This window comes from Marmota monax, unplaced genomic scaffold, assembly GCF_021218885.2.
Source record: "Marmota monax isolate L192 unplaced genomic scaffold, Marmota_monax_Labrador192_F-V1.1 WCK01_AAM20220418_F8-fsc00061, whole genome shotgun sequence".
Classification (NCBI taxonomy): Eukaryota; Metazoa; Chordata; class Mammalia; order Rodentia; family Sciuridae; genus Marmota; species Marmota monax.
In genome coordinates, this window is record NW_026695230.1 from 13106812 (window position 1) to 13129699 (window position 22888).

Below are 22888 nucleotides of genomic sequence, written 5' to 3' on the forward strand. Positions count from 1 at the left end.
AAAATATGACTTCAGGATGTTTATTCTACACTGGCCACAAGTTCCCTGGACTGCAATGTAACTTGGGTCAGACTGCAAAGCTTTCATACAGTTCAAGGTCTCCAGGCAGCTGAGCAGGAGCTAGGGCACCTGGGTGCATGTAGAGCCCCCCAAAGACAGATGCTATACTGGCAAAACCCCACCTGCAACAAAACCACCTGGGACTATGGCCGCACCTGACACCTAGGCTCACAGATTTCTATTAGGACTTTGGGAAATGCCCACTGTCTCCTTCTACAGCTGTCATCTCTCCAGTTATTCTTCAAAGCAGTTGCAAACAATAATAACGGTGAATGGAATCTTAAAAGCTCAACATATGTGCTTGCGAATGGTTATTTAGATTCCCTGGGAGTTGAGGAAAGGTCCTTCCTATTCCCCTGAAGCTATTCTTCAGGTCCCTTTCTTCATGCTCCCTATGTAACAATATGCCTAACACATAGTTTGTCACTATTGTTATTTGCCCTTGTAATCATTTTTTTTTAAATGAGAAAATTTGAAACTAGTGCTGTCCCTTTGACAGCTACAAAATGGAAATACTAAAACTTAAAACAGAAATAAAGGGTGATTCCTACTGTTCAGATAATACTGTGAGCACTGGAATGCAGGGTGCCTGAGCAGGGAGGCCTCTGAGCTGGCCCTTGCACCTCCCTTGGACACCCAGTGCCTTCTCCAGATCTCTGCATACTGAGGTCCCTTCTCAGCAGCACCCAGCAACTGTACTCAAAGTGGGATGGGAGGTTGCCCGTCACTGCAGATGAGACAAACCAGAACAGAACTTACAAAAATGGTCACTGGGTATTTATTTTCTTCCCCTCTCTCTGTCGCGCCCGCGTGTACTTTTTTTTTTAAAGTACTGCTAATCTATTCTAGAGACTTCTGATGAGGCAGTTCCATTTTTGTAGAAGAGGAAAGAAAAGCCCTACAAACCCGTGTCTTACAATATGCTGGTGCAGTGCACTGGCCTGAAGGTGGCAGCCTTCTCCTAAACTTGTCCCAAAAATTCCAACTATTTGAAGAACGTAGTAAAACCTTGAAAAATGACTGCTGTCAAATAATACCAAGAGAAAAAAATTATAATCCACTTAAGAATTTAAAGAAACCAAGACAAATAACTCACGTCAAGGGATGCTAATGTACAGGTTGGAACAGAGCAAGGACAAATCACTTACATTTGCATCTTGTCACGTTCCCACTGGACTGAGGATCTGGCCATCCCCGGGGCAGACTTTGATGGCCCCCCAACCCTGCAGGAACAAGGAATGGCCATGGAGCCAACCCAAGAAAGTGACTTGCACACACAGCTCCGGATGGGGCTGGGGGTGGGGAGGCTGTACTCTGCTCCTACTAGGGAGGAAGTGAATCTGCAGGGAGCGTCCTCTCCTCTGCTAACTGCTCAGGGCATCAGTCCTGTCCTGGCCACCCCACCCGGCATGCTGGTGCATCTCTTGGCCTGTGCTCTTCCCAGAAGAGAAACATGATTGGAAACATTTCTAGAATCTCACGCAGTGATTCACCTTCCCAACTTCCCATTTCCACCATCATATCCACAGAGGGGCTGCTGTTTTCTTAGGAGGGAGAAGTGCAGGGAAAAAGGCCCTCCCGGCTGAGTGTGGAACGGCCACTGGGAAGGCAGGCGGGTGGGGAACTGACCTGCCAAGGAAAGCAGATGGAGGCCTGGCTGGGGCTCCGTCAAATGTCTATAAAACCCGTATTTCCAGATGCTTTCAATTGCCTCATCCCCAAAGGCTAATGAAGAAAGAGGGTAAGTTCCCAGACCTGTTCAGAGACACTGAGAATAAACCACCCAGCAGTTAGGCTGTTGCCACGGGAGGGTGTGTGTGCTGAGTGCAGATGAGCTCACAGGGCAGCTCAGCACTGCAGGGGGCAGGGGGCAGGGGGCCGGGGGCCCAGGCCTTGCCTCACCATCGCCTCCATCCTGGGAAGGCCTCAACCTCCCATGTCCTAGTGGAAGACGGAGCTTGCTGGAACATAAGAGGAAAACCCTGGGAGAGGCCCAACGACTGGGCACAGCCAACCCTCAAACCAGCTGCAGCCTTCCTCTAGGAGCATGGAATGCCAAATGTACTTTCTGACCATTTATTCTATGCATGTGATGGACACATTAATGACACACGAGTTAGAATCCAGGCTCTGCTATTTTTGAGCTATGTGGCCTGGGGCAAGTTGTTTAACTTTCTGGGCTTTGGCTTCTTCATCTCAACACAGGGAGGCACCTGGTCTGTCCACCTGTAGGGGCCAACATAAGGTGAAACATATGTGAAACATATGTGAAAGTTCCACGCAGGCCCTGGAGAGCTGCACAGGTGCTGGGGTGCTGTTGACGCTTATAAAAGCCACAGGCAAACACTGAATGGAGGGAGAGAAAGAGGCTGCTAAACCAAGGACCAGAAATGGGAACTGCCCAGATCCCCCCATTCCAAGAAGAAGCCACTGTTCAAAAGCTTCCCAAGTGACCCTCGCCCTTCTCCAGCCTGTCCAGGACAGAGGCAGGGCTCCTCCTGGCAATCTGGAATTGAAACCCTGCTTCTGATCTTCTCCAGCCTAATCCTCATACACCGTCACCCCTGCTTCCCTGTGCAGAGCTCATCAATGCTGCATTTCCATCGAGCTGCACTGGTTCACATCTTCCAAACCAAAGTCAAGATCTGAGGCCTGACAAAGGAATGTTAGTCGATCTGGTAAAATAGGCCTTCTAAAGAAGCTATAAAGATATGAGAATTAAACCATCCTTGGGCTCATTAAATCATCTGATGGACTGCTTTATGGGAAGGAGTAAGGTTATCTGCAGGAAGTATCTGCAGAACTTCAGAGTAGTCTCAGCCAGAGGCCTGCAGTTCCCCAGGGGGGAGAACCTGGGTTCCTTCGGCCAGGAGGACTGCTGGCTCCCACCCCCACATCCCAGCAGCCCCAGGCTTCTGGCCTGTTCCAGCCTCTTAGTAATAAAGGTAAGGGGCCAGAGGCGGCAGGAGAAAGAACTCCTTGCCTCCTGTCTGAGGTGCTGTAACGCCCAAGCCGAGGCCACCTTCAGGAATTCACTTCTCTCTTGGAGCCCAAATCAAGTGCCCTGACTTTCCTCTCACTCCAAATGTTCAACTGTGAGACTTACATTCAGCCTCCTCACTTCCCCAGGTGGTGGTGGGGGGGGGGGTGGGGGTCAGTGTCACTTTCCCACACTGAGATGATCCGTGGGAAGGCATGAGTGAATGACAAGCCCTCCCTGCATGGTTATTGCTTTCACTTTCCCTAAAATTCCTGTAAGCCACTGGCTTTTGATTCAGACAAAGTTCAAACAGCCAATGCTGCTGTGCAGTAACTGGGACTTGGGCTACATTACTTAAACTCTCGAGTTTGTTTCCAATACCAATTTCAACACCTTTATCACGTATGGGAACAAAGTGCATTATCACCTGGGCGATTCCTAGCAATCCTGCCTCCTCCTCTATTCCATGACTCTTCTTCAGCTTGTATCAGCAAACTCAGCCTCAAAAGCTCAGTCCTCCACTCCCATCTCTCACAGCTAATTAATCCCCAAGGTCTTTTTGGTCCTTGTCACCAACTGCCTGAACTAGCAACATCACTTCTGTTTCTTGAACCCATCCTCTCAATGCTACAGCTGCCCTCTCCTGAAGCATATGCTAGATCACAGCCTCTTTTAAACAGGGGAGTGGGTGGAGAATATATATTCATATTCTAGAAGCATTTTGAAATATTCTTAAGAACATAGTAGTAATGATTATTTTCTTGGATGTGGGACAGAAACTAGAAGAAAGGGAAGTTTCCTGTTGTTTTATGCTTGTAGGTTTTTGACCACGTAAATTTACCTATACAAAAAATTTATTTATATAAAAAAAATTCTGGATCCAACCTGAATTTCAACAGACTCCAAAAAAATAAATAAAAAATAAAATAATAATAATAATAAAAAAGACTCCAAACTATCTGGTAAGCACAGTTCCCAATTCAGGTTTTTAGCCTGATCTCCCAATATATTACTATAAGACAAATTCAAAAGCCATTTGTGGAGTACTCAAGAGTGTTCAGATGTGTTATTAAGTGTAATTACCACAGGAAAAAAGTGAGAGAGAATCTATTATGTCCACTTCACAGACTGGAAACTGAAGGCAAGTTGCAAAGTCATTTGCCCCAGGAACCACATGGCTGGTACAAATTCAAACATCAGCCCTCTCCTTCTACAGGGGGAGGATGCCACTATAGCATGATGGAAGTTCCAGAATACAGGTGGGAACAGTTTGCTTCTCTTGCTCCTTGCCCCGGGCTTTGGGAAGAAACCTAGAAACTAGCAGGTTGGAAAAGCAACCCAGAGAAAGCTCAGCCCAGCTCCCTCCAACGTGAAGGTCCTGTGACAGCCAATCCTGCTGGGGAGCTCACACTTGGAGGTAGCCGTTTCACTCTTGCATAGTGTCATCGTTTCTTCAAAAGCTGAGTGAAGTGGTTAAGGGTACATACACAGTGGAGCCAAAGCTGTCATGGCCACCACTCATGGCAGTGGTCCTTGACAAAATTACTTAGTGTTCCTGAGCCTCGGTTCCTGTACTCACAGCAGATGACTTGGCAGCCAGCTCACCATGCGGCTCAGCAGGTGCCCGTGATCACCACTGCTGGAAGACACCCAGGGGCTTCCCGCTGTGCTGTGGAGCGCCTTTCCTGGTCAGGGTTTTCTGAACCACATCACAGAAAACTTCCCTGCTTCACAGTCTGCATATCCTCACCTGTCCCTCTTGTTCTCCCTTCCAAAGCTTTGCCTTCTCCTGTTACATAACTCCTACCTAAGCAAACCCCTCCCGTGCTCCTTTCCTGCTCCTGCTCTTGTTCATTCTGGCATCCGGACCACAGGAGGCATCAATCATCCAGGCTATTGCCTGCAAAGTGTGAACGGACTGAGCTGCACGCCGTGGGGCAGGATGGGGCTGCACCAAGGGGCTGAAGGAGCCCGCCAGGCCCCGGGGTTGGGAGAGGGTGGGGGTTGAGGAATCATCTAAGCCTTATCAGCAAAACCGCTCTCCAGACACATACAGGATGCAGCTAGCTTCCCAAGATGAGTTTGTGTGTGTATAAAGCAGCAGCTGCCCAACTGTCTCCAGAGCTGGGCCTTGATTTCAGGCCAAGCCTTTTTAAATAACCCACCCCTGGGTGGAGGATCCCGCACTTAGCACTTGACGTTCCTTTGATAGGCAACATTAAAATCATGTACAAAGTATATTTTCAAGCATTACTAACCACTTCTAAAATAGTCCTTGTTTTTTAGACTCTTCCTTCCTTTCTTCACCCTCTGCTGTTTTTCTCTTAGCTTCTACTGGAGCCAAAGGTAACAGAGGGACTGACTTGCTGGTTCTCTACCAACATAAACAACCACCAACTTGGGGAGGCAGCGGCCGTCTGGTGCACACATGACACGGAACCAGCAGGGGGCGAGCATCCCCTGATTATTCTTCCATTAGCTTCTTATAGCCTTGGGTGACAAAAACAGGCCACTCCTCAGATACAAATGGACCCAACAGCCTTGCAGTCACAATCTCAGGATGTGGAGTCAGAAGACAGGCCTGGATCTGAATCCCATTTCCAATTATCAGATGGCTGTCTGATACCGGGCAAGCTAATTCATAAGGATTAAATGAGATAATGCATAGCATTGGCACACACAAATAACATTTAAAAGCTGTTGGCTAACACCACTCCTGGTAGAAGTAACAGGACCGTGAAGTCTTTAGTGATGGCAATAATGAAATATGCAATCAGTCAAAGACGTGAGTTTCAAGAAATGCTGGCTCCAAGGGCAGCAGTCCCAGGCGGAGGAGGAAGCAATCGAGGTTCTTGGCTTTGCTTCATACCTAGGACATAGGTATGCAGTTGTGTCTTCTCTCGGAGATCATAAAGGACACTGGCTCTGAGCTGGCTGCCACTAGCTCCAAGACAGCAATCTCTCCAAGCTTTTCTGTAGAAGGGAACAGAACTAGTCCCTCACAGAGAGTGTGACAAGCATTACAAGACTCACTGCTCCCAGCTAGTCGACTTCTTTCTTTGTTGCCCACAATACCTACTATCTCTCTTCCACTTACACAACAGAAAACAAAACAACCTAGTAACTCCATGATCCCAATGAGCTTAGGCCACCAACAATAGAGAAGAAATGTATCATGTAAGTATGTATCTGCCTGCAGTGAAGATTTAGAGAATCCAAAAGTGAAGTTTAGATTGTTCAGCGCCCTTTCATTTATCAGTCACTTTTTTGTCTTCCTTATTAAATCAATAGCTTAATATTGATTCCTAAATTTTAACTATAGCATATCCAACTTTTTAAAAAAAATGTACCAGCTGAATATTTTAGATGGCTTTAATTTTTCTATCAATGGAATGAAAATATAGTAAATGAATGTCCAGGGAGTCACAAAAAAATCTCAAAGCCAAAGAAAGCATCCACACATTTTAGCACAGCCTTGGTCCTGAGGTACTATTCCGTTACTGTAAGAGCACTAGAGATTTGCTAAGTCAAGAATGCATTATATGATGAGAGACTGGTGCCTGAGAATGTGTCAAAAGCTGTCAATAATTTTGATAATTCTCCCTCATTTCAATTAGTCAACCAACCACGACTTTCTTCTAGCAGTAGAACCACCCTTCAGGCTCTCATATTTCCACTAAAACCAAAGACATACCCTATTTCTGACTTGTCCTGTACTCATTCGCATACTTTTAACTCATTTGTGTTCGACTGCAAAATAAATGCTCATAACATCAAACTATGAGAAGCGATATCCACAACTGAGATTAAGGTTGTAGAAAAATAATTTCATAGTAGTATGATGGTTTTGATTGGCAATATTTGATGTCATTTAGTATCATAATGCAAAGTCATAAATATCAACATACATATTAGATGGTATCACTGTTTTCAAAGATTTCCAATTCAAGGAACTTCCAATTGTGAGGAAGGTCTGTTATCTCATATTAGCAATCACCATTACTTGGTTGGCTCTCTGTATCCATGGGTTCTACATCCTCAATTCAACCAACTGCAGATTGAAAATACAACCCCCAAACAACATCTGTCCTGGCATGGACAATTTTTTTTTTCTTGTCATCATTCCCTAACAATTACAGAGCTACTTACATAGCACTGACAGGTATTAGATAATATAAATGGCCTAGAGATGATTTAGAGTACAGGAGGTGCATGCCAGTTATATGCATATCCTCCTCCTCCATTTTACACAGGGGACTGGAGTAGCTGTGGGTTCTGGCATGCCCCATGGAGGCAGACCCCATAAAGGTCTACACATGTACTTTTTGCATGGTGGTTTGCCTTCTCTAACAGTGTGGGCTCCAGACAGTAAGAATTTAGTTTCCATTGCTGCTGGGTCCCCAGGGCCTGAAACACTGGTTGACAAGTAGTAGTTCAAAAGGCTCCAATCTCTCCTGGCTCCCAACTCATAAATAGAATAATTATTTCCTCAAGGGGCCCAAGGGTGTTGACTCACACCAGCCCTTCCATTTATTTAAGTACCTTTGAAATCACTTGTTGGGGACTTAAATATTTAGCCAACTTTTTTCTTTTTTAACTAAACAAAAATTCTAAATCTAGTTTCAACATTCAGATTGGTAGGTATCATTCTGAACATGCATAAAATATGTATTTCTGGACACTGAAATTTGGTGAGCTCTGGAATTATTAAAATAGTCACCAATTTCATTTATTGCTTTAAATACTTCAGATTCATCATCTCTAGAATGTTCTAGTGCCTTACTCTTTCCTTGTCCAATCCTCCACCTCTCAGCTTGAGGGTCACATCCTCTAGCAGGCCTGGTCTGGTCCCTCACTCAGGCATTTCGTACCCTGCCTTCCTAGCAGCCACCAAATGTCACAGAGCTCTCCCATGTAACTGTCTATCTCGCACCAGGCACTACATCCCACCAGGGCACAGGCTGTGGCTCTCTGAGCGGTAGCGGCCCCTCTTCTCTGCAGCCCCTTCTCCTTGTAGATGCATGTGAATTTGGATAGAACAGACTGAAGGAATCTGTCAGCGGTTCAAAAATGTCAAGGCCAACAACACAACTAGGAATAAAAACAAGATCCACAACTGGAGAACGTAGCAAAAAGAAGGGGGTTACCAGATTCTCCTCTAATTAAAAGAATATATATTTTTTTGATGGTGATGAAAGATTCATCACCATTTTACCAGGGGTGAAATCATCTTGGGGCTTTTACTTCCAAGCACCTTAGAGCACTGTCCTTAAAAAACATAAATGACCATATGCAGAAAGAGGGAGGGGGGAGGGGGAAGGGAGGGAGAGGGAGAGGGAGAGATAGATAGATAGATAGATAGATAGATAGATAGATAGATAGATAGATAGATAGACTTGCTTGGAGAGGCAATATTTGAACTGAACAGGAAATTTAAGAGACTTTCTAAATAGGAAGGCTTTGTTTGGGGCCTCAGTTTCTATCTGTAAAACGAAGCCAACAGAACCTACCTCATGGGGGGCTGTGAAGGCAGAAGGCAAGGATGAAAGACGAAGCACCAGGTGAACACCAGGGAGTCACACAAACATGCGTCCTAGCAGCCAAAGAGGGCCAAAGCCCAGCCTTCCATCAAAGAGCCAAGAAGAGGAAGCCTAGGCCATGAAGGTTATCCTTCTTTTGATTTTTATTTTAATGCCCCCATGTACATGGATTTTAACCCCCAGCACCACTTGTCTTCCAAAAGCACCCAGCTCTTGGAGAAGAGTGATCCTGTGGGCCTTCTTCTGTCCCTGGTCCCACTTCCCTGATGGGCTCAATGACCTACTTTACATCTTTTTTCCTTATTTTTCCCCTAACGTAGAAGCAATTCTATTTTTCCACCAGCGATTAGGGTTTAGGATTCATGGATGGGGACATCAGTGGGCCACACATGGGTTTGTCCTGTCCCTGCTCTGGTGATGGCTGCCAAGTCCCTCTGGCCCACAGCATCTCCCTATGCACCCACCCATGGGAGCCTTCCCACCTAGCTAGAACACAAACTTTCCTGGGAAGGCCCTTCCAATTGCTCAGGATCTTGGTTATTTAGCACGGACTGTGACTGCTTGCATGACATATTTTCCTGATAGAATGACAGCAGCATTGGCAACACATATCGAGCCCGGGACGTACATGCTTTTGGTAGCCCCCAAGATGGGTGGGAGGGGGAGAGGGAGAATGCAGAAAGGAATTGGTGAGGATCCCAAAGACAAACTCCTGATTCCTTTGATTTCTGCTTTGGACTCACCCACACACAGATGCAAGGCTTATAAGCACAGCCAAGGAGTGGGTGTGGAGAAAGGGTACAGGGCTCGTGGGGTGGAAAGGAAGGGAGGATCACATATGTATGGGAAACGATGGGATGATGGGTACAAGATGGGGCGGGGAGAGAAAGATGACAAATAGAGTCCAGATGCCAGTGGTACTGGTATTTACAATATTAAAATGCACTGCATTCTATGTGAGGCTGTTCAAAAGTACCACTTTGTGACTTTTCCTTCAGGAGATAACAACTTGCTATTTTGAGAAAACACAGCCTTGGAAAAGTAGTGTAGAATGACTACTTGGACTTGAGAATTTTAAAGACTTGAGTTTGAATCTTTGACCCATGGATTCAACAAGGTAACTTTGGAGAAGTTGCTCAGCCTTTCTGTTTCCTCATGTGCCAGGCGGTACTCCCCTCACGGTGCTTCTACAAGATAAAATGTGACCAGATACCTAAACACCTTCGCACAGTGCCCGCCACATGGCAAGGCTCAATAAATGTCACCTGGTGTTAAATTTTACTAGGCACAAGAGCCTATAAAGGGCTGTCCCTCCAGCTTAAGTATTCCCCAGAGAACTATGGTGTAAGCAGCAATAAACACCCAGCTCTGGAGTTCTACCACTTGCCAGGAGGAATGCCCTTCTCCTAGAGGGGAAGTTGCTGGGCTGCTCCAAGTTGGCTTCACACAGCGCATCAATCTGACAGGTACCAGGGAAAGAGAAGGACAAAAGACAGAGCTGAGCGAGAAGATGAACAAGATGGAGACGCAAGTAAGTCCTGGATCAAGACACACCTCTGGGGCGCACTCACCGAGTCTGGGTCTCGCTGTTGTTCAAGAAAAGCTGAGAATTCCACCAGGCGAAGCTTGGTTGTGCCAATGGAACGCCCTTGCCAGGCAGGGACCGAGGGAGCTGGGGCTGACGTAGGCTCAAACCCTGAAAGACCAATGGTCACCTTTACACCTGGCCATTGGCTTCCCCCAGGCCTCAGGATGGTACTGGGGCAGGACTCCACAAAATGTGATCTAGAAGGAAAGGCTGAGAGTGTCCTCCCACCCAGGTCTAGGGAGTAGAATTCAGCTGGGCAGGGGTGACATTCTGGCTGAGGCTCTCATAGCAGTGACCAGCTGGACAAGCATAATACAAGAAGCCACATTTAGCAAAGGGGTTAAGGACTGTGGCAGAGGACTTCAAATCCTGGATAAAGGGGCTCAGCTAGAGACCAAGCTAAAAATGGCTGACAATTCCAAGGGAATGTTTTCAAAGACATCCTGGGAGACAGGCTGTGCTGTGTTTACCCATCTTTGTGGGTAACATCTTTTCTTTTCTTTTTGTAATTTTTTTTTTAAGTTGTAGATGGACAAAATACCTTTACTTTATTTACTCACTTTAATGGGGTGCTGAGGATCGAACCCAGTGCCTCACACGTGCTATGCAAGTGTTCTATCACTGAGCCACAATCCCACCCCCCATCTTCTTTGATTTTTGTACCGCACCACAAGTACTTCTCAACTATGTGCACACGGCGGTGGGTAGTGGCGGCAGCGGGGTAGAGAGGGGCCAACCAGATTTGTTTACTACTTTTGGTTTCTGTGCAAGTGCTCCTTCACAAAAAGTGCAGCAGAAATTGAAATCTATGTATCTAAGAAAGGGCAAGGAAAACTATCTGTGCTGAGGATGTGATGGCCCAACGCAGCCAGTTCATCGTGATGAGGGACGGGCATCAACGTCCTCTTCTGAGGATGAGCTGGCATCTTCAGTGAAAGTGGTCAGGCTTCCTGTTTTTCACAAACCCATCTGAAGAGCTCTTGGGAGATGACTGAAGCTATTTGGGACTAGGCGGGGGGACTCCCCTGTGACCCTCCCGAGCTCCATTCTGATCCCTACCCTATAGGAGATGGGACTGCAAGGGGCAGGCAAGTTTCCACGGGTGACAGGAAATTTACAGCGGTGGCAAAGAAGAGCATCACCCCTCTTGAGAACAGGCCTGGCCATTGGTTGTGAAGGCCACTATCTCCCCGAGGAGGGAGAATGGGGAGACTCACCTGGAATGGGGGCTGTGACCGCTGGCTGGATGGGGTAGGCCTGCTGGACGAAGGGCTTGACGCTGGGGACAAACAGGTGCCAAGAATCAGAAATCATGGAAGCAGTAGTGGCCCCTACCCAGGCCTGGCCTTTGCCTCCCAATGGGGACCCCCCACACTAGTCCCTGCCTGTGGGGAGCCTGCTGAGGATCCAACCACCAGGCCTTGTGCCAGTTCAGTGGCACCTGCTGGACAGACGTCAGCCTGACTCTTGTGCACTGTGACATCTGTCTCTGAACCCCTCTTCGTCCCTAAAAAACAGAGGTCAGCAGTCACTGCGTCTAGGCAAGGTTTAGGACATGCTTCAGGCTCTCCTTCTTCAGGCCAATAGTCAAGTTCTCTTAATGTACACGTTGGATTTGCCTTTAGCTTTTAGCCCCAAATTGCCCTTATCCTCTGGTTGACTGAGCCTGCTTCCCTTGCCCCCGAGGCATCTGTAGGATTTTTCTATTAGACAGACATCCCCTACACACATGCATCACACAGGCACTACCACTGGGCAAGCAGAGTGGAAAGGGCTACAGAATCACCTCTGCTGCCCTCTTACAGGCAAGGAAGGCCCATGCTCTGCCCTCCAAGGCCATAAAGGGACAAGGACCCATTTCCTATTCCTAAAGCCATAAAGGGACAGGAACCCACTTCCTATTCCATCTGTAAGACCTCCACACAGAAGTGATGGGCTTACACTTCTTCTGAATCCGAGAGGTCATGACTAAGGACGGCAGTTAACTCTCCTTTCTCTGCAAAGCCCAGAGGTACCCTGGTAACCCTAACCCTGCTGTCTGTGGCCCTCTTGAGACTTACTCTTGGGAGGATCCTGGCTGCCCTGTTTGTATCATTCCAGGCCAGAACTGGAAGACAAAAGGCAAAGGCTTCAGGACCGCGAGTTCACAGGACGCAAACGCACCGCAGCCCCTGCTGAAGGGCAGCAGGTTCAGTCACCCACCAGCAGCAGCATCACCTCCCCAAGTGCATATGTGGTCATCACTGTCCCTCAACTGCCACCCAGGACTCCCCCAGCACCTCTGTCCTGAAAAATCCTTCTGAGGGAAGGGGACAAGTGGCTGCTCTTCAGAGCTTTTGTGCCACTCAACAGAGCACTGGGTGGGACCACTTTGCCCATGCATGCACCCAATCTTCCTCTCCCTCTTCTCTGAAGCACTCCCTATGTACTACTCTGCCTCCGTGATTTCCAGCACCCAAGCCCCAGTGGAGCAGTGGATCAAGCTTGCAACAAGAGGGCCAGGAGCTCAGAGAAGAAACAGGGCAACTGCTTTGCTGCCAGCGTCCCTGAGGCCTTCTGCACCTCCTATTCCCCAGCCCAAGGCATCATGAGATAAAGGGAAAAGGCAGCCTCTGGCACCGCAGAGCCCTGGAGCTGAATCCAGGCATCACTGTGCATCTGCCTGTGACCTAGCTCTTGTCTTGCTACTTAGCAACCTCAGCTTTCTCGTCTGTAAAATGGCAATGACAGCAAGAGGCATTTATGACTGTAAGGTTCAACGAGATTATGACATAATGCTTCTCAGCCCTTGGTAGGTGTCGAAATGAAAAGACCAAGGGAATATGTTGTCCCTTTTGGGACTAGCTCACACAGTGACCCTGAGGTCACAGGGACAGGACCATGGACCAGGAAAGAGTGCAGAAGAGGCAGGTTGCATCAGAAAAGTGATATTTACTTCCACATCTGCAGGGACTAAGGATTTCCTCTCTCCCCCTCCTGCCTCCCACCTGCTTTTGCTCTTCCTCCACTCCTCCTCACTATCTGCTCTCCCTCCGTTCCTTTCTCTTACCACTTTGCACCCAGCATCTCAGTTCACCACAAGGTAGTCTTTATCCTTTTTATATTTGACCCAATTGGCAAGAAGTGCCAGGAGGAGGAGGCCGGCCCGCACCCACCCGGCGTCCAGAGCAGCTCTCCTTCCCAGACCTGGCTGCTGACTTACCCCCGGTGCCCCTGGGAAGGTGGGGCGTGGAATCCCAGGCAGCCCCAGCTTGTTGTGAATGGCAGTGGCGGAGACGATCTGCGCTGATGACATGGCTGCCATGTGCTGCAGGGCCTTGTCCTTTGCGGTCTGATCCTTGAAGGTGACAGTGACACACTGACTTAATACAGAATGCACGGCTACCAGGCAGGTTAGACAGCCACAGCCACGAGCACATGGACTAAAATACAGAGCCACAAAAGAGGCCGAGAAAGCAGACATGCATGGATAAATGAACACGGCCAGGAGGCTAGAACGCGCTCCACTACCGAGACGCTGAACACTCGCGGAAAACACCCAATGGAGAGGTGTTTTTTTTTTTTTTTTTTTTAAATCTGAATCCATTTTCTAACAGAACGGGGAAGCCTTTGAGAAGAGTAGACAATGTATTTATTTTTTCAGCTTCCAGAAGGAGATTTCTCCAATTACTTAACACACTAGGGGAATCCGGTGGGAGAGGCCCTGCTTTTAACTACACAGATGAGGGGAGCAGAGAAGAAATGTGCCATAAACTGGGGGCAGGATCATCCAGAGAGCGTGGAGAGCCTGTGTGTGTGCCGGCTGTCACAGGGCCACAGTCCCAGGAGCTGCTGGGGTCATGCGAGGCCGGGGAGCCCTGGCAGACACCTGGTGGGGATAGTTCAGAAGCAGCGGGGTGGACAAGGGGGACCAGCCAAGCAGCATGCTGGCGGGGCGCATGCTTTCTCGAGTATTCCCGCTGTGGGTCTAAGGCTACATGGCTTCTTACAAAAGCTCAGGAGGTAAGGGACACTACAGGTGGGTGGTTTCTCCTTTTCCCAAATGAGTTTTTCTAGAAAAGCCAAGACTGGTAACACAAAGCTAGCCGAAAAAAAAAAAAAAAAAAGTCTGCCAAGCACAGCTAAAATACAGAATACTCAGTTTGGTGAAAATACTTACCATGCTTGTTACCTGGATACAACAATAAACAATTTGTTAAAAGGATTGCGTACAAAGGCAGGATTATTTTTCTTCTTCAGTTAAAAAAATATATATGTATACAAATACAACACTTGGATACAATAAAATGTAGAGGAGCATTGGCATTCCCACCCCTCGCCATATCTTAGGAGAAATATATAATCTACATGGCTATCTAGAAAATCCATCACCAACAAGAGTGCCCAACAACAATCAAAAAACTTCCCCCCACTCCTTCATGCTGGTCCTATGCTTCCCCAGGACAGAAGGAGCAATGGCGACAGGCCCCCACTGCTGCTGGCAGGGCTGCACTACGTCAGCACGTGAAGGTTCCGGGCTGTAGGTAGAGGGTCTATATACCAGTACCAGAAGCCATTAACGCAGAAACAAAATGGAAACACCATAATCAAGGGTGTGCCTCCACAGCTGCCATTCAGAATTCATAGTGAGGGATGGTCCACCGGGAAGCTGCAGGCTGAGACGCTGAGTGCCAGCTGAGAGGCAGCTTCCATGTTTACGTATCTCACCAGAGGTGAGGAATAAACACGTTGTGGAGCCAAAGGCAAGGCCAAGCAGACACTGAAGAAATCAGAGCCTACAAGCACCTCCCTGGCTTGTATGAAGCTCTGGGTTCCATTCCCAGCACCAAATAAACAAAAACCAAAAATTAAACAACTTTAGGGGCTTCTAAGAAAGACCTGCTAGGTTCTGCCAAGGTATAGACACAACTCTGCCCCATAATCACCAAGAACACCATGTGAATTTTTCAAAATGCTCATATTAATCCTTGAAAAAGAGGAGGGATGGGGGGAAAGAGGAAGAAGAAAAGTCTAACACTTGCATGAATTTTTATATTTCATATATTTCTGTGGCCCACAACTGAAAAACTAAAAAGCTGCAAATATAGCCTTTCAGAAGTGTGCATGGTCATTACGAACATCTGCAATGGCACCTGCTGTAGCTAAATGACACTGTGCAGCCCTGGAAGCTTTCAGGATTACTAGTCCCCATGGGAATGGACCCCGGTGACTCAGAGTGTTGCCTGTTATCTCTTCTCATCATATGGCATCCTTCCAGGTAAAGCTCCATTTGCTAACTCACCAAATGCTCTCACCTGAAGCCAGCTTCCTAGAGTAACTTTTTTTTTAAGTTAAAACAAACAAACAACAACAACAAAGAACACCTAAAACATCTCACATTGTGAGAATAAGAGGGGGGAAAAAAAAGTCTTGAAGTTGATGAAATTTTATAATAAACTGATTAGGAGTGTGCACATGCCCTAGAGCTGAACTGGGCCCAACAGAGATGGATGTCAGTGTCTGTCAATCCACTTTTAAATGTCCTGTGGCTTCATCTGCTCCCTGGCCCATCCAGTCATACCTACTCCATTCAGAGGAAGAATACCTTGACATCAACCCACACATGTTGGTTTCTCTTTGGATCAGTCACTTTGGACTCTAGCCCCCAAGCCTCTTAAGCCCTTATAAGAAGTTACAAATGCTTTCAAAGTGATTTCTGAAACTGAGGTAATGGCACAGGTGTAACCACAGGCGCCTTCCTCAGCCCACAACATGCCCTGCAACTTCTCTGGGGCCCAAGCTAGGGGAGCTTGGAAAACAGCAACCTGGACAACTTCTCTCCACCTGACTGATGTGAATTCTGAAGACTGACAAACTATAAATAAAGAGCTGTGGGCTTGGATCTATTCCAAAAAAAGGTCCCAGGGCCTCTTACAGACATGCGTGGTCTGTGTTTATGCTGGTGACAGGGATTCTTCTTGCCCAACTACAAGATGTTTGGCATACTTGGGTGAGGAAACTTACAAATAGAAAGTCCAGGTCCAAGTGTAAAATAGTTCTCTGTATCTCCATAACCCTTCTCTATTAAGGGTTCCATGAGATGGTTCCCTTTGCTTGGCTTACTGAAAAGCTCTTGAAAATTTTCACAAAAGCTCATCTTGTTTGCACCAGGGAAATCAGTCAGTGTGGGAAAGAAGAAAAGTATCTTTGCTGTGTGTGTCACACAGCTGCAGAACATGGATGTTTTGCTTTTGTTTAAAGTTTGACTCTCTTATTATGCAGCATTGCACCAGGTACTTAATGAAAACGAGAGTTCAAAAGCAGGTGGGCAATCACTTTGACCACATCCACATGCTCTCCGATGGAGAAGGGTGCGCACCTGCTGGGGAAATGACATAAATGGGCTGGGTTACCTAGGACAAGTCATTTCACACCCTGAGATTTTCCTCATCTACAAATCAAAAAGATGCATTTTATTCTCTAATGGTTCTAAAAGTATGTTTACCTAAGAAGGTACATTCCCTTATAAACAAATACATCTAAATACATTTAGCCACAACAACAACAAAAAATACTAGTGTGAGGACAGGAGATGTTAACATTTAGGCAGCTCTTGGCTGCCTATCCTAATAGAGAGAAAGCCAAGTGTGGAATGGAAATTTCACCTCAAGTAGTGGTTCTTTCTGCACTTGACCTACCTATTGGAGAATAGGCAATTTTCTGCAAATGGACTAAAATGTCTATGCCAGTGATTTCCTACCTTTTGTAGTGGATCTGCTCTGTTCATTTAATTTTATAGCATCAATCCTTTATCTATGATATAGATGTGAAAATTAAAAGGATTAATTTTTTTTGTTTAAAATCTAAAGTAACCCTGGAGATGGATAATAAGCACAGCCAGGGCTACCTGGAAATGAGAACCAAGAGGTTCGCTGCAGACCCACTTATCCTGAAAGGGGAGTTTGGAGGATGCCGGGCTAAGAGATTCAATGGATGGATCTCTCAATTGTCATTTTCAGCCAGAGACACATGCCTGGCTTCGGAAAATTTATAACTGTAAGTGTCAGACCCCAGTAAATAGCTTCCCTCTGTCACTCTAGTCTTACATCCCGGCCTTTTACACATTCAACTTTATCCTTTCCTCTTGCCATCCCGCTAAGGGGAAAGGGATTAATCTATTCAATAAGTAAGGTTTTAAGAACATCTAAAAGTGTGTGCTACATTGAACTCCAAATTAATTTTATCCTGAGATGTATTCACACCAACATTTCTGAGATGTGGATGAGATTTTCGAAGGATGAGCCCATGGTATTTATCTTGAAAATCTGCGATTAAGTCACTACAGAGTTAGAATCCCCAGTGTCTGAGATTACAGGAAATACTCTTTGAGTATCGTGTGTGTACATATGTGAGCAAGGGAAGAAAACTGTGTGCTAGAAAAAGGCTTGGACAAGTTCACAATGCCTCCTCCTTACTGATTTCTAGACCCTCTATTCTTAAGATTACAAAGAATAAAGCCACAAAAAAGATAAATGGGAACTGAGGAAAGAAATGGCAAGTCACCATCTTCCAGATCAACCCTAACTTGATGCCTTGATCTGCAATCCGAGAAACACTTAAGGGCAGAAATTGTGAATCTTTAGACTGCTGATAGGAAAGTGGGTGGGCTGTACTTCTAAGCACAAGTGGTCCAAGCGACCTGAGAATGAGGGCAGATGAAGCACTCTGTCCAGGGTGCGTGTCTCATTACCGACCCTACTTTCTTCACAATCCAATTTCTGGTTCACAGGGCCATCAATGGCCTCACGGTCCAGCAGGCTGTAGTCAGACAGAAACTCCTCAGCCTGAAGCTTTTCAAATTGTTATTGTTACTAAGTAAACAGGCTTTCATATTTCATGAAGCAGAGCAGGGCTGCTGCTCTGCCTGTTCCCCCACAGCCTCCTTCTGCAGGACTGCAGTGGACACAGGGTTTGGAAATGCCTGCATGGAACCCAGGTGACGGCTCTCCCACAAGGATCCACGACAGGCAGGCATGTGCTCTCAGAACAGGACATCTTAGGGATCAGACTGGATATTAGGAGGGTCTTATCCTCCCTTCTCCTCCCTGCTTTCCCAGCTTCTGATTATCCTGCAATATCAATTACCTCATACTCTTTAGGCATTAACCATAGACAAATTTTAAAGGTAATATAAAAAGGTCACAAGCTTGCATATACAAGATATCACAGCTGCCATATATGGAATGTTAATGAATAGCATACTAAACCAGCGTATCCAAACAGTTTATTCGTGGGCCAACATTTCAAAGTTTAAAGATCCCAATTAAATTTATTCATATGGAAGCCAACCAACATATCAGGAAAAACATATAAAGACAAAAAAAAAAAATATGAATTTGAAAATTCTTGATATCTATGAAATGTTTGCCTCAAGGGCTGGGAATCTGGCTCACTGGGAGAGCACTTGCCTATCATGCACAATGCCCTGAGTTCAACTCCCAGCAACACAGGGTAGCAGGTGGGGGTGGGAGGTCATTCCAAAACTACATTTGGAATATACAGTAATATAAAACCAAATACAGAAGTATGATGCAAGTTTGCTTGAAAAATCACCTTTTTCAGAAAAAGATAAAAAATATTTCCCTAAGAAGTAATTTTTTCTAACCTTGTGTTATGCGGATTGACATGCCCTCTGCAATTATCAGCCATAACCCAGGCACAGATAAACATCACTAAACTATATGATGGTTTTAGAGAAAGGACGGAGGGCACTTGAATTTTTTCTAGCCATGATCTCTAATTTGCTTATTATTAGAGAAGGCAGGAGTAAATACAAAAGGGGGCTATTCTGGTCAGGCAGCCGCTAATGCGGAGGAGAGAAGCCACATTCATACTTCTCCTGACTTGCCGCCTAATGAGTAGCAATTAATTCATCTTATTGTATTTCCAAATGCCAAAGACTCCATTCACATCAAAGAAAAAATTTTCAAGGCTTTTACCATTGTTCATTTTTAAATATACTGAGCTATATTTAGTATTTTATAATTGTTAACAGCGGTTCTTTTAATTCTGATGTGGGGCTTAGTATCATAAAGGACCTCAGAGGAGGAGACTGGTAGGTGTGCCTTATGGCCTTCCAGGAAGGATGCCACGGACGACAGCTTTGCTTCAGACCAGATCTGAGTGTTTGGGAGAAGGTACCCTGTGACCTTTGTCCCTTCCCTGGGAGGTGACAGCATGGGGCAGAAGGTGGCTCCCCTGATAGGCCGGAGGAACCCAGCTGGCAGCTGGCTGGAGCTGAGCTCCAGAGTGAGCACTAGCTGCCACTGCTCATCTCCTGTTTCCTCAGATACAGAGACATAGGAGAAGGGCTCAGCGCAGAGCCGGTGCCCAGATCTCAAGTCAGAGAAACAACCCTCATCCGTGACCAGCGCTTTTTGGGAAGGGAGCATGGCACTATGCAAAGAGCCTGGGCTTTGGCACCAGACAGCCCTGGAATCAAGTTCAAATTTGTGGCCCTCGACAAGACACAGCCATACTGATCCAAGGCTTCTTTTTCTATGAAGCAAGTGTCAGAACAGCCCTGCTCAGGACTGCTTCAAGCACTCTACGCAGGGCCCTTGAGACCAACCGACCTGCTATCCAGCCTTCACCCTGCTCAGAACCTGAAATGCCCAGGAACTTGGGTCCTCACGACAGAATCTTGGAAATGGATATTATTCTAGGGCATTCTCTACATTGCAGGTTCTTCACTGGAAGTTGATTGACAACAGGATGTCTCTATTTAGGAATAAAAATGTAGAATGAGGTTGTTTCTAATGCCCATTAAATGAAAATCCAGACCTAGCTCAGTTCACATAGAAAAGTCGGGCATGGTGGCAAAGCCTATAATTCCAGCTACTCAGGAGGATGAAGCAGGAAGATCACAAGTTTAAGGCCAGACTCAGCAACTTAGCAAGGCCTTAAGCAACTTAGATAGATCCTGTCTCAATATAAAAAAATAAAAAGGAGTGGAGATGTACCTCAGTGGTAAAGTACCATAGGTTCAGGCCCAGTACCAAAAAAGAAAGAAACAAAAAAAACAAGTCAGTTCACACAGGTCAACAGGCCCAATGTGCAAGGCCACACTGCTGATGAGAGGTTCTGCATCATATTTAGAACAAGAAATTGCCTCCCGTCTGAGTTTTAATTCAGTTAAACTAAAAATAAGGTAATGAAAATATCTTTAGGAGAAAGGGTACACGTCACGAAAGCAAAAGAGCTTGGCGAAGGCTGGGAAATGCCAGGAAAACCGCAAAACTTCCCAACCTGTGATGGCTAAGTAGCTTGGTGGCTGGCACACAGAGGAGGCTGCTGTGCAGACCCTCTCTGCCACCTTCTCCAGGGGAACAGAGTGGCCCAGCAAAATCACAGGCAGGGGAAGTAAAGCAGGTCTATCTTCTCGGTGGCAGGCCCTTCCTGGGTGGACTCAGTGGAGATACAAACAGGAAGCAGCAGGGTGGATGTGAGAGACGCCCCAGCGAAATTCTTCAACTCAAGGGAATGAAATAGGCAACGTGAACTTTAAGTTCTTTGCTTATCGGAAGGAACAGTAAATTGGAAAGAAAAGCCTGTTCAGAAATCAAATCACAAAGGTCACCGGGGCAAGAATGAAAATGGCCCTGGGGGAGCGCATGTTGCTTGTAAATTAGTCACCAATGACTGGAGGGAATCAGAGAGGCTCGGGCCTTTTTCTGCTATTGGGATGATGCAATGTCAGCCAGTATAGGAGGAGCCGCTCCAGTCGTACCCAGGGTAGTCATAAACACATCTCCTAAGATGTACTCCTGCTGAGGTTAGGGCAGGGCCAAGTAGTCCCACCTCATGTACTTCCCCAGACACACAAAACATGAACTGGAAGTGGCTTGGTCCATCTTCTCTGAAGGTGAAGATGGTCCATGGTGTGCCATGGTGTCTGCAGCGCTGGGCTGTGGTTTCCACAGCCTCCGACACCAGCAAATAAAGGATGACCTCTGTGCTGCTGATGGGGAAAGAGGCCCCCAGGAAAGGTCAGGACAACTGATCTACAAAGAGATTCAGAGCAGAAAACCCAGTAGGCACTCTGAACAGGAAAGAGAGACTGCTTAAGAATACTTCTACACTCTTTCTATATGTTGCGACAATAAATTCCTGGAACTTAACAAACAAACAAATAATAATATGGGGGTGGAGTGGGAAGTGTGGATGACTTTTTCATGAATTAATGGTGAGTGAAACTATCAAACTGGAGAACAACTTCTAACATCGCAATCTAGTCCTCACACCATGCTGCGGTTTCTCACAACTCAATTGGAGATGCCAGTTAAGAGGCTAAACTAGAGGAAAGGGGAAGATAGATAAAAATAAATGAAACCTATGTGGATGACACTGCTGTAGATGCACAAAAATCCAAGGCAGAGTCCTTACTCTCCTCCTTGGAATTCCTAAATGCATGTTCCCTAGGCTTTATAAGCCGCCTGCCCACTATAACTGCATGGATTTTTCCTCTGTAACTGGAATCAGGCCTGGAAGTCACTGAGTCAAAAAGACTCTGTCTGCACAGGAGTCACACCTGCAGCACTCCTGTTACTGAGGGACAGCTCAAGCTTGCGTTTAGACTGGCAGTCAGCACTCTTGCTTCTCTCCTACACACTTTGGCCCAGAAAAACCAAACTCTGACTGTACATGTTTAATTTCCAAAATTCCGGTGATCAGGCCACAAATTCATTGTATTCCCTTCTCCATCCTCTCAACTGTGACTTGTGGGTTCCTCTCACCACTCTGCTCTAGGTGCCATCTTCTTCTAGGTGCCATCTTGGCTTAGTCTGCTACAAACTGCAGAGAAGACATCTCGTGTTGGTGCCAATGGCTATAACACAAGTTCATGGCTGACAACGGGTAAACGTCTAGATTAATTTTAAGAGGGTGGGTGGAGAGTTTTCACTGGATTTGATTTCCTCAGGGACACAAAGGGCAAGAAAAGACTAGTGGGGGGACTGGTTTTGACTGGGAAAGGAGGGTGGGTAGAGAAAGTTAGAAAAAGTACAGAATAATGTTTTACCATTTGATCTGTTACATCAAGAGACAAAATAAATTATGTCATAATGAAAAAGATCATTTCTAGATCATATGAAATGTGAGTATTTAATATGTTCTTCTCTTTACTAACTTCTATGTATCTAAAATTTAGCAACAATAACAACTTCATAGTTAATTTTGATGCCCACTCCAAGTTAATTACTTTTACTTTAAGGATCCAACTTTAATACGCTAAGTCTTACGCATTAGTATTAAAAAGTTTTCTGAAAGTTCTGGTGTATATTTTGCAGACTTCAAAACTTATAAACATAATTCACTGTTTAAAACAATGAGCAAGAAAGAGCAAAAAGGTAGTCATGGTGGACTGAAGCAGCCATGGACAACCAGAGGACTGGTAAAGGCCACAGAGTTGGGTCAGTTTCTGGTGGAGGCCCCCACTTCTCTCAACCACAAGTCTTCCTACCTCCAATTTGACCTCCCTCTTATTAACTATCCTCCAAAAAACAGCTAGAGAGATCTTTCCAAAGTACACACTGGAACAACATTGGGTTACTCCCAAAAGGACCAGTGAAGCCCCCTCCTCAGGGGAATGATGCAGGCCTCTCTATGGGGCTCCCCCAGCCCACCTCCATGTGCTCTTCATGGTGCCCCAAACCCCTCACCTCCATGGGAATCTTCTGCCTT

The 22888-nt window shown here is 46.2% G+C and overlaps 1 protein-coding gene across 10 annotated transcripts in view; it reads right to left on the reverse strand.

Annotated features, from left to right (window-relative positions):
* Tead1 (TEA domain transcription factor 1) overlaps nt 1–22888 on the reverse strand; it is a 258279-nt gene that overhangs the window by 42844 nt on the left and 192547 nt on the right. For 6 of the 10 annotated variants that reach the window (XM_058576901.1, XM_058576904.1, XM_058576903.1 and 3 more), the window contains 5 exons: nt 14328–14339; nt 13371–13505; nt 12229–12275; nt 11386–11447; nt 10152–10276 (listed from right to left, as the gene is read on the reverse strand). In XM_058576901.1, coding sequence (XP_058432884.1) covers nt 10152–10276; nt 11386–11447; nt 12229–12275; nt 13371–13505; nt 14328–14339 — 381 coding nt within the window. The remainder of the gene's footprint in view (nt 1–10151; nt 10277–11385; nt 11448–12228; nt 12276–13370; nt 13506–14327; nt 14340–22888) is intronic. The other 4 variants (XM_058576902.1, XM_058576906.1, XM_058576905.1 and 1 more) reach the window with 1 other exon arrangement.